General features: G+C 33.5%; 1 protein-coding gene across 2 annotated transcripts; it reads right to left on the reverse strand.

Moving 5' to 3' along the window:
• Window positions 1-544: 544 nt before the first annotated feature.
• On the reverse strand, window positions 545-10,689 carry LOC141638160 (uncharacterized). 2 transcript variants are annotated; one of them, XM_074447571.1, is made up of 3 exons: window positions 10,604-10,689; window positions 5,442-5,511; window positions 545-1,398 (listed from the first exon to the last, which is right to left on the reverse strand). In XM_074447571.1, exons 1-3 carry the CDS (start codon window positions 10,634-10,636, stop codon window positions 770-772), a joined length of 732 nt encoding a protein of 243 aa, XP_074303672.1. In that variant the 5' UTR covers window positions 10,637-10,689; the 3' UTR covers window positions 545-769. The 2 variants fall into 2 exon arrangements, with proteins under 2 accessions (XP_074303672.1, XP_074303673.1); XM_074447572.1 differs by lacking the exon at window positions 545-1,398 and adding an exon at window positions 3,150-3,901.
• Window positions 10,690-12,494: the final 1,805 nt, after the last annotated feature.

Raw genomic sequence — 12,494 nt, forward strand, 5'->3', positions numbered from 1 at the left:
TGGGAAAAAATAGAATGTATTTCCTTTCATTTTGTATTCTCTGTTTTTGCAACTCTAGTATGTTGTCAAGAAACTCCTTAACAACTTAGACAACTTTTTTGGAATAGATTGTTATTATATCATCTTGGTCTGTCATAATTAAAATCCAAGTTTTACAGATAAGAATTAGAGTTATACACTCTATGAAGTAAAGTTATACAAATTTTGTACAGGAGTTATACAATACATGATTGCAGTTATGAAAAAAGGCAAAATTTATTAGACAGCTATGAGTTATACAAAAAATAACAAGAGTTATACAAATTGTGTACAAGAGTCATACAACACATGACTTTAGTCAAATACATCAACAATTATAGAAACAAGGGCAAAAGATACACATAATTAGAAGTATTATACAGATAACTATAAGAGTTATACACTCTGTGAAGTACAGTTATCCATATATGGGTAAGAGTTTTACTTAAACCCACTGAAGTTATAATTCGTTCTTTATCAAACTTTTAAATATTGGATTTTTTGCCATGAACAAAAGTCATCCAAATTATGTAAAAGAGTTATACAACATTAGCTTGAAATTTCACACTCATATTACTGAAGTTATACAATCTGGAAGGTGCAAACGCCATTCAAAATAGACAAAAGCTAGCCACTGAATACCCCTTCCGTCTCACCAGATTTTTTACCTTTTAAAGAAAAAAAGATTGTAAATAATTTGTTGAGATGGAGGTATTTTTCTACTGCCTACTACTGCAGCATGTAAGTTTCTCTATTCTTCTTCTTCGTCTTCTTCTTCTTCTTCTCCTTCAGATGCTGGTGAAGACGGTGGATGCTCAGAAAATGGGTTAGGGCAGTTCCGTTTATCGTGGTGTGCCATTTGTTTACAGTTATTACACATGCGTTTTGGCTTACAAGCCAAGTCAATGGCTTTAGCCTTAGCTGACACCATTCTTTTACCGCTGCCTTTGTTTTTGGATTGTTTTGGTGGAAGTATTGTTACCTCGTCACTGGCGGGGCAACCAAGGATTTGCTCGAATTCCTGCTGCTTAGTTAAATCTTTCTTGTACGGTAAAAATTTCTCCTTGAACTCTCTAATTAAGGAGCTTAAGTTCACAACTTCAGTCACACTCATACCACGAAGTAAACCAATGGTTGCATGAACTTCTGACCACAACTTCACCATCTCAACTTCTTTTCCATCAGCGCTACTATTTGAATCCGTTTGTTCACCATCACATTCTGATAATATGAATTGCAATGCATCTTTTCTCCATCTTGTAGAAACGTAATCATCTGGAATTGTCTTCTTGCCGTTAGCCGACAAAATCCATACTATATGTCGGCACAGAATTCCTATCCTTTCAAACATCATACAGCTGCACCGTGTAGCCACTGTCCCTGTAATCAAATTAAATTATGAAGTTATTTTCATCTAAATAACGTCTCCATCCATATAGTAGTCTTATACATAAAATAATAAGAGTTAAACATTATCAAGGTAGACTTATACATATGGTAACAAGAGTTATACATTCTGCAAGTAGAGATATACATATAATAAACAAGAGTTATACATTCTGAAAGCTAAAGTTATTCAAAATGTAATCAGAGTTATAATACAAATAATCATAGATTCAGTGAACAATTGAATAACTTCTAAAGTTAATCGAAAGTAGAGTTATACATATGGCAACAAGAGTTATACATTCATAAGTAGAGTTATACATATAATAACAAGAGTTATACATTCAAAAAACTTAAGTTATTCAAAATGTAGTCGATTTATACAAACAGATAACTCATTCGGTGAACAATTGTATAACTTCTATGTTCAGACAATGTAACTTTGGCACTATATCTAGCAACTTCAGTCAACTACCACATAGATAAAGATTATGCCAAAATGTTGTTACCTGGGTTGTACTCTACGTTGAAACTTTTCTCTCTGATTGAATTCTTAATGACAGTCACTTCAACTCCATCGACTTCAGCATAGCCCCCGGTCTTACATGTATCGATTGAGCAAATGACCTCTAGTTGGAATTCCTTGAAAACCTCACGGGTATAAACATTTGACGCATATTCCTCTATAGGTAAATGCGCCCCCCTTGCTGGTGTTGAGTGTCGGTTTTCATGGTCAAGTTTCTTCTGCGTATGCCGTTGATGGTCCATAGCGCTTTCAAAACGCATCCATAACTCCACTAACGTACCTGACTTCTACTCAACTTCTTAAAAAAACTATTAATGCTCTCTGATCTCTGAGTTGTCCTCATTACACCACCCATGTTCAAGTCCCTGCAATGCGCCATCACCCATTGGCTCCTTTTATCGTACGCTTCTGTAAACCACTCTTCGTTCACAAGACCATGCGCTTCCATTATTTCTGCCCACCTAGAGTCAAAGTCGTCTGCTTCTAGGTTGTCATCCCATATAATGTTGTTCAATTTCTGAAGGAACTCCTTATAATCCTCCCTTGTCACCTCGAACTTTGATGGCACCTTGTTCATTATATGCCACATGTAAAATCGGTGGCGTGCAGTCTTGAAGGCAAGGGGTACGGCCTTAATAATGCCCGCATCCTGATCTGTGATAATGTACTTGGGTTCCTTTCCACCCATAACATTCAAAAACCTGTTGAAAACCCACTGGAAGGATTCATAGTCTTCATGGGCAATCAATGCCCCACAGAATGTTACTGATCGCTTATGGTGATCTATACCATGAATGGCGTGAAAATCATATTGTACTTGTTTGTTGAGTATGTTGGGTCGTACGACACTGCATCTCCAAAAACGGAGTAGTTCCTTCTAGCGGTTCTGTCAGCCCAGATTGCCCTTCGAAGGCTATTATCCTTGTCAACTTCATAATCAAAATAAAACCCCTGCTTATTTTGTGCCATATTCTTGAACCGGTCTATGAACAATTGACCGTCCCGTTTATGGATGAAGCATTTCACATCTCGGTGGAAGTTCTTAAAATTAGTTAAGGATGCACCAATGTTCTCGAACCCGTTTACGAGTTCCTTACACATGTTGTACGTCCTAGTTGCTCCTATCCTCAATTGCAGTGGACAACAAATCCTGATCAGTGCTGAGTAATAATCAAGGATTCCTCAACTATAACTCTTACACCTTTTCATATAACTTCATGAAACATATGCATAACTCCATTGATTGATTGTGCAACTTCTTATTATTTATAACTCTTACATATGCGAATATGTATAACTCTAACAACTTTCTATATAACTCTAAGGCTGTTATAAATTATTCTAGAATTTTAAAAAATATTTAGAAGTTTCACAATCAATTACTCGAGGTCTACATAACTCTAAGATCTCGGTGTATAACTTTAGAAGTTCGTCATTCAATTAGTGGAGGTTTGATTAATAGTAAACTAACCCTTGAGTTGTACATTATCAAGTACTTGTGAAAATCTTCTATGTTCCACGACATCTTTTGAAACTGACGATCCTCACTAGATACAAGCTCGTGATTATGCCCCATGTGGAATCGGTCAATTACTAATACTCCATTCTTCATAAATAGCCTGACATGTGCTTTACACCCTACCCTCTTGACTGTATATTTCCTCTGTTTCGCAGTTCTTAATCCCCATTGCATTTCTTCTTCCCTAATCCCGGTCTCATTTTTTTTAATTACTGTCTCTCCTTTTGGGACATATGTGAATCCCTCTCTGTTGCAAACCAGCAACTTTGACTTGATTTCACCGTCGCGCCATTTTTTCGTCGAGTACTTCCGAACATCAAACCAGGACGCCAATGCATAAATTTTATAGAATGTCACTGCCTCGTCGATTTCAAAAAATTGTTGCCCTACACAAGGTGTAAACTCCGCTGTCAAATGCTTACAATACTCAGTTTCCGCTTCCTTACGACCATCTGAGTAGAATCAAACATCCATGAAATGATTAAGAAATATATAACTCCAAGCTACTTAGCATTTACTCTGTAACTCCAAGCATAGAATGTATAACTCTAGGCACAGACTTTATAACTCTAGGCATATACTGTATAACTCTTAGCATATAATGTATAACTCTAGTCACAGTCTGTATAACTCTAGTCATACAATGTATAACTCTAGGCACAGACTGTATAACTCTAGGCATATAATGTATAACTCTAGGCATAGACTGTATAAATCTAGTCATACAATGTATAACTCTAGGCACAGACTGTATAACTCTAGGCATATAATGTATAACTCTTAGCATATAATGTATAACTCTAGTCACAGTCTGTATAACTCTAGTCATACAATGTATAACTCTAGGCACATGATCGTATAATCGTAGGCATATAATGTATAACTCTTAGCATATAATGTATAACTCTAAACACAGTCTGTATATGCTAAGAGTTATACATTATATGCCTAGAGTTATACATTGTAGACTGTATTATTTTAATTTTCAGAATGTATAACTCTAGTCATACAATGTATAACTCTAGGTACAGACTGTATAACTCTAGGCATATAATGTATAACTCTTAGCATATAATGTATAACTCTAGACACAATCTGTATAATTCTAGTCATACAATGTATAACTCTAGGCACAGACTGTATAACTCTAGGCATATAATGTATAACTCTTAGCATATAATGTATAACTCTAGACACAATCTGTATAACTCTAGATACAGACTGTATAACTCTAGGCATATAATGTATAACTCTGTCTAGAGTTATACATTATATGCTTATATATTTTCATTATATGCTAAGAGTTATACTGTATAACTTTAGGCATATAATGTATAACTCCAGTCATACAATGTATAACTCTTAGCATATAATGAAAACTCTACAACATATAATGTACAACTCTATACACAGACTGTATAACTCTAATCATATAATGTACAACTCTAAGTAGAGAATGTATAACCCTCCACATCCTATAACTTCACTTAATGAATGTATAACTTAAGCTATAACATGAATAACTATATCAAAATTGGTTGTTTAGTAATATTTTTTATGCAAAATTTAGGGTTAGAATTACTTTGTTACCTGAAACTGGAGGAAATTGTCAAAGAGTTTTACAAAAAACCAGTGAAGTTATAACACGATGAATATAAGAACTGCATGAGTACACAAACTGTATTATTGAAGTTATACATATACGTGTCAGAGTTTTACTTAATCCCACTGAAGTTATAATTCGTTCTTTATCAAGCTTTTAAATTTCCATCATTTTTTGCCATGAACAACAAGCTACCAAAATGAAAGAACAAATCTGATGAACACCATGAAAGTATAACACCATTAAGAATTATGAACACAAATGAAATAACAACAAGCTACAACAAGCTACAATAATGAACATCAATCCAAAATTACATATAGCACTTTATTCTTGAACATCAAGCTACAACAATAACCAAGACACAAATAAGAAAGTAAATAACTCACCATCGACGGCAACTTCAATCTGCATATGATCCATTTCACAAACACTGACTGTCATTTTGAGCGTCTTTCTCTGATGAACAATGACAATTTATTTATCTTCAACAAAGCGAATGAAATTTAACGGCAACATGAAGTAGTTTTACAGTTGGAATGAAATTTCTCTTATTTTTTTGATGATTTATATTGGATTTTACAGGATTTAGGATCGTTTGTATGGTGATTTTTATGGGTTTTGCTTGTTGAGAGGTTTTGAATGGTGAATGAAGAGGGAAAGCATGCAAAATGAATTATTTGTGTTTGTTTAATCCTTTTGTCCGCGGGATTGTACTGAAAGAAGTACACAAACAGTGACATGTGGACCCTCTCTCATACAACAAGCATTTCCTTTTTTTTTTTTTGCTCTAAAAAAGGCCTCCTCTCTCCTTATCTCATCCATTCAATCCCTTCATCCAAGGGTTCTTATAAAGACTTAGGGCCTTATATGATATAATGGCCTTATGAGAACTCTCTCTCTCTCTCTCTCTCTCTCTCTCTCTCTCTCTCTCTCTCTCTCTCTCTCTCTCTCTCTCTCTATCTATCTATATATATATATATATATATATATATATACTAGGTTGCACGGACACTCCTCATAATCGGTGTTCCCGTGTCGGACACCCGTGTCGGACACGACACTCGCCGGACACACGTCAAAACGTGTCAGACACTTGTAAAGCCGTGTCTAACTTTCATCTTTTATTTGAGCACGTGTCTGACACGTGTCCATGATATTTTGAGCCGTGTCCATGGTATTTGGACACACCTTCAAACGGAATCAAGTTGAAATTAAGGTAAATGGTGTGAATTGTTATATGGTTGAATTTGGTGGGGAAATAAGTTGAATTAGCGGTAAATGATGTTCTTTAGACTAGTAATGAGATGTTGAAATAGATTGATTATAAGTTAGTTTTTGGTTTTGGAAATGAGAATAAGTTATAATTAACGTCAAGTTTTACCTTTACTTATTTAAATTTAATATTCAAATACTTTTTCAAAAATAAAATCGCACATAAATAAATATAAAATATATATTTTATTAAATTTAAATGACGTGTCCCGTATCCTAAATTTCATGAGATGCCGTATCGCGTGTCCGTGTCGTGTCAGTGTCCGTGTCCGTGTTCGTGTCGGTGCTACCTAGTTAATATATATATATATATATATATATATATAGAGAGAGAGAGAGAGAGAGAGAGAGAAGGGTTCTCATAAGACCCTTACATCTTATGACTCCCTAAGTCCTTATAAGGACCTTAGGATGGAAGGAATGGAGGGATGAGATTACATCTCATTCAAGGGTCACAAATGAACCTCCCTAATCTCCCTCCCTAATCCTGTATAACTCCTCCTAATCTGTATAACTTCTTCCCCATTCTAATCTCCCAACTCATTTCCTCATTCACTCATCCTCTCTCACTTCTCCCATTCACTCTTTCTCTCTCATTTTCCTCCCACCCTCACTAAACAAAAAAAAAACAAACTGATACAAAAAAAACCAAACTAAAACAACAACAAAAAACCCAAAACAACCTCTCCTCCCAACACCACACCCGACCCACCTGCTGCCCACCACCACACACCACACACCACACCCGACCCGCAACCCGCCAACACCACCGACATCAGCAACAACAACCAACAACAACACCGACATCAACCCGCCAACAACAGCAGCATCAACAACAACCAACAACAACACCGACATCAACCCACAACCCCTGCGCTAACACCACCAGACCTGGCGCCACCAACCACAACCCCTGCCACTTCACCTTTTTTTTCAGATCTGAAAAAAAGACGGGATTGTTTTCGGGTTTTGATTTGTTTTCTTTTTTAATATATTTTTTTTCGAGTGTTTTTATTTGTGTTGGTGTTGTCGTTGGTGTTGGTGTCGTTGGTCTTGTCGTTGTCGTTGGTGTTGTCGTTGGTGTTGATGTCGTTGGTGTTGTCGTTGCCGTTGCTTTTTATGTCGTTGGTGTTGTCTTTGTTTTTTGTTTTTTTTTTTGTCTTTTTTTGTTTTTTAGATTTACTTGGCTGCTTTCATTGTTAATTTGTTTTTTTTATTTGGTTTATTTTTATTGTTATTTGGTTTATTTTTTTGTTATTTGGTTTTTTCTTAGATATTCGTGTTTTTTGTTAGATTAACGGGTTTTTGTTATCATGGATTACAATTATTTTCGATTCTTTTTCGTTTCTTTTTGTTGGTTTTTATAAAAGTTACACTATTTACGACTTAAATTATACCCTGAAAATATTAAAGTTATACTATTTACAGCTAAAGTTATACCTTTAAAACATTAAAGTTATATTATTTACGACTAAAGTTATACCCTTAAAACATTAAAGTTATACCCTTAAAACATTAAAGTTATACTATTTACGACTAAAGTTATACCCTTAAAACATTAAAGTTATACTATTTACGACTAAAGTTATACCCTTAAAACATTAAAGTTATACTATTTACGACAAAAGTTATATTCTTCAAAAATTAAAGTTATACAATTTATATTATTTTGTTGTGTGTTGTTATTTACTTATTATGTTGTTATTTACTTAGTTTATATTTTTTTATTTCAAATATATCTTATATTACATTTTGATATTTAGATAATGACTTTTTTTTTCCAGATCTAGTATTGTTGGTTCAAAGTTAGTATTGGTGGTTTTTAGGATTTCGGTTATATATTGGACTAAAGTTATACGATTTTGGACTAAAGTAATACGATTTTGGACTAAAGTTATGCGATTTTGTAGTAAAGTTACACAATTTTGGATTAAAGTTATACAAATATGGACTAAAGTTATACAAATATGGACTAAAGTTATACAAATAACGACTAGAGTTATACAAAAATTGACTAAAGTTATACAAATATGGACTAAAGTTATACAAATATGGACTAAAGTTATACAAATATGGACTAAATTCATACAAAAAGTACTTATATAAATTCCAATTAATTTATCGAAAATGGACTAAAGTTATACAAAAATGTGATAAAGTTATATAAATAAGGAGTAAAGTTATACTAAAATGGGCTAAGGTTATAAAAAAATTCATTAAAGATATACAAAAATTGACTAAAGTCATTGAAATTATACACATTTTTACTGGAGTTATACATTCGTTGAGTAGAAGTTATTCATATCGTTACTAGAGTTATACATTCATTGAGTAGAAGTTCAGCACATGCCTAATGTATTTGTATATCTTTAGTCCATTTTTGTATAACTTTAGTCCATTTTTTTGTAACTTTAGTCCTTATTTGTATAACTTTAGTCCATATTCGTATAACTTTAGTCAATTTTTGTATAACTTTAGTCCTTGTTTGTATAACTTCAGTCCATATTTGTATAACTTTAGTCTTATTTGTATAACTTTAATCCATATTTGTATAACTTTAGTCAGTTTTTGTATAACTTTAGTCCTTATTTGTATAACTTTAGTCCATAACAGTATAACTTTTGGCAATTTTTGTATAACTTTAGTCCATTTTTGTATAACTTTAGTCCATTTTTGTATAACTTTAGTCCATTTTTTGTATAACTTTCCACCAAACTACCACCACAAAACGAGATAATAAAGTTATTTTTTCAAAATATTAAAATTAACTTATTATATGAGATTTATTTTACCCAAAATCTTAAGAAAAAAATGTAAAAAAACCGAAAATTGAGAAAATAGATAAAAAGACAAGAATAAACAAAATAAAAGACAACAAAAATAACGAATGAAAAAAACACAACAAAAATAACGAATGAAAAAAACAACTTAAAACATAAAAAATAACACCAAAACGAAAAAAAAAAAAAAAAAAAAAAAAAAAAAAAACGTTCCGGCGGCGGTGGTTGTGAGATGGTGGGTCGTGGCGGTGGGTGGTGTCGGGTGGGGTGGTGGTGTAGAGGAAGAGAACTTTTTTATTTGTTTGGATTTTTGATTTTTTGGGTTTTTGATTTTTTTGGGTGTTTTGGGTTTTTTTTTTATTTATTTGGATTTTTGGGTTTTTTATTTATTTGGATTTTTTGAGTTTTTTTTTTTTGGGGTTTTTTTTTTTAGAGTTTGAGAGAAGAGAGAAATGAAATGTGTAAGATGAAAGAGAAATGGATGAGTGAAAAACAAATATATAGTAAATTAGTGATTAATTAGAGTGGATTAGTGAAAGAGGAGAGAGATGGTGAGATTAGCTATTAAACACATTTTTTTTGGGTTGATCTTGACCATCCATTTTCATCATCCAATGACCCTTAATAGAACTTATGGACTCAATAGATATACATGGCCTTAGTTGGTGAGAACGATCACTCGGTGAGAACGAACACAAACCATTGGATTAAAAAGAAAGCCACGGTCCAAACTAACCTCACACAAACATAATCATAAATTACCCAAAAAAAAAAAAACTCATCGTCATTCTGTATGCGACATCAATACTTTCCACCATTGCCATTCGATGTCATTGCCCACCACCAGCAGACGTCGTCACAGCCAAACGCCGCACCTTCCCCGACCACCCAGACGCCGTCGCACCACCATGATCGACGCTCCAGGATGAATTTTTTTTGTTGCGTATAACTTGGTTATTGGACCTAATGATATTTTTGAGATGAAACAGTAGATAACCTTTGGGAATTTAGCATTGGTAAATGAGGTTGGTTTCAATTTTGGTTGTATTTTGAGATTAGTGGGGTTTGATTATATGGAGGATAGTTTTGGTTGGCTGTGTTTTTTGCGATACTGGTTTCAATTTGCTTTTGGGTTTTTGCATTTTGGCAATGATAGTGATGGCTTTGTTGCTGTTTATTTTTCTGGTTACTGATTATTAGTACACTCATTTATAGTAGTTGATTCTAAGTTCATTGCAATGCCGACGAATCACTACAAAACATTCCCGACGCAATTTGTGGTTCACGAAATTAATATATCTGCTTTTTATATTGATGTATCTCAAACCAATTTTGATGTACCTGATAACTAATTGTGTGTATCTATGTTAAAACTACATTAATATAGTACATACATTCAAAATTAGTGTAGATTTCTACCAATTTTAATTAATAAATTTTCTAATCTGATGAGTTTCCAGGCCTCTAATTTGAACACAATTTGGTTGAAACAATACCTTGATCAAATAGGTGATGATTCGGTTGAACATCGGTGATTAGAGAAGTCATCACTTCACCGTGGTTTGAGTGGTCGGGGGAGGCGCTGAACTAGTGCTGGTGGCGACAGAGGTGGGAGCTTAATAGTGTCAGTGCAACGCTGGCGTTGGAAGGGGATGCATGGTCAGCTTAATAGTTGAGTTAGGGTGGCCGGCGTCGGTATATTTCAAGGATGACGCTGATTGGGTCGCCGGATATAGATCGACAGTGGCGAGGGTGTGATAGTGTTCAGCAGCAGATAAGGTGCGGTGGTTGCGTGGTCGACGCCGGCATTGGAGGTTGTCAACGGCGACAATTCACCGGCGTCAGAGGTTCACTGTTTGGGTGTAGTGTGTGAATAATTTAATTGGGCACGTTATATGGAGTATAAGTTAAAAGGGGAGTCAGTTAGATTAATGGGACACGTGATATATTCTATAATTTAATGCGTTCTCAACGTTCTCACCGGATCCTAAATCTATATATATATATATATATATATATATATATATATATATATATATATATATATATATATATATATATATATAGGCGGGGATAGGTGAGTTTCTTACTTTTCAGTAGAGTTCCCGCATTTATATACCATTGGATCTAACAAGATCAGGTGAGATTAACCCACACAAAAATACACAACCTTAATTTTTCTTTCTCTCTTCCAGTTCATTCTTGTTCTACGTTACCCTGCTTACTATTTTTCCCCTCCCTTTCTTCATTCTTCCCCTCTTTTTCCTATTTTCTTCCAATTTATGGCATAATCCAATCAAAATTTCTCAAAACTTGAGTAATTCAAGTTGAAAACACAAAATTAATTCATTATCTTAATTCAATTTGATTAATACACGCATCAATCGTCGCTTTTTGCCCAAAATTTGCGTAAAAACCTAGCGCAAATTGACAAAACGAAGGTAAGTGTAGATTATGTAAGTGAATATATGTTATTTTGCGAGTTATTTCAATTGTTACTCCGTTAATATGCTTGTTTATCATACCGTTGGCATTTGATTGGTGATTTATTATCATAATCCCGAAAAATTGTTGGTAATATAACTTAGCACACCAATTGTATGTTATAATGTCTAGTTCAATATAGAAACTCAATTATTGTAATGAAGAAACGTGGTTATTTAATAGTTATTCAAATGCGTAAACTCGATTATTGTAATGTAGAAACTCGATTATTGTAATGTAGGATGTCGATTATTGTAATGTATAAACTCGTTATGGTATGTAGAAACTCGATATTTGTAGTTATTGTAATGTAGAAACTCGATTATTGTAATGAATAAAGTCAGTTATTCTATATGTGATTGATTATTCACTCGTTAGTTGTTTAAACTCAATTACGCTTATTTTATAGTCTAGTTATTATAATATATTGACCGAGTCATTCTATATGATGTTCTGTTAAGTTATATTCTTCTTTTTGGTGATTTGCAGATTGAATCAAGATAGACGCGGATAATTGACGTTCAATGGAAAAATTGATGTATATACTTGGTCATTTGTTGTTAGCTTTCATCTTGTTTAATTGAATAGCTCAATTATTGTAATGTAGAAACTCAGTTATTGTAATATATAAAAGCTCACCTATTGTAATGTAGAAACTGGTATTTGTAATTATTCCAATGTAGAAACTCGCTTAGTTATTGTAATGTAGAAACTCGTTATTGTAATGTAAAACTCGGTATTTGTAGTTATTGTAATGTAGAAACTCGGTTATTGTAATGAGTAAATTGTGTTATTGTATTAAGATGAAACTCAAATATATTCAAATATCTATCGTGTGTTTGTTTTCATCTTCTTTAATTGAATAACTAGTCATTTCCATTCAATCAATCATTGAGATTGGTT

The sequence above is a fragment of the Silene latifolia genome, unplaced genomic scaffold (assembly GCF_048544455.1).
Source record: "Silene latifolia isolate original U9 population unplaced genomic scaffold, ASM4854445v1 scaffold_190, whole genome shotgun sequence".
In the NCBI taxonomy this organism is placed as follows: Eukaryota; Viridiplantae; Streptophyta; class Magnoliopsida; order Caryophyllales; family Caryophyllaceae; genus Silene; species Silene latifolia.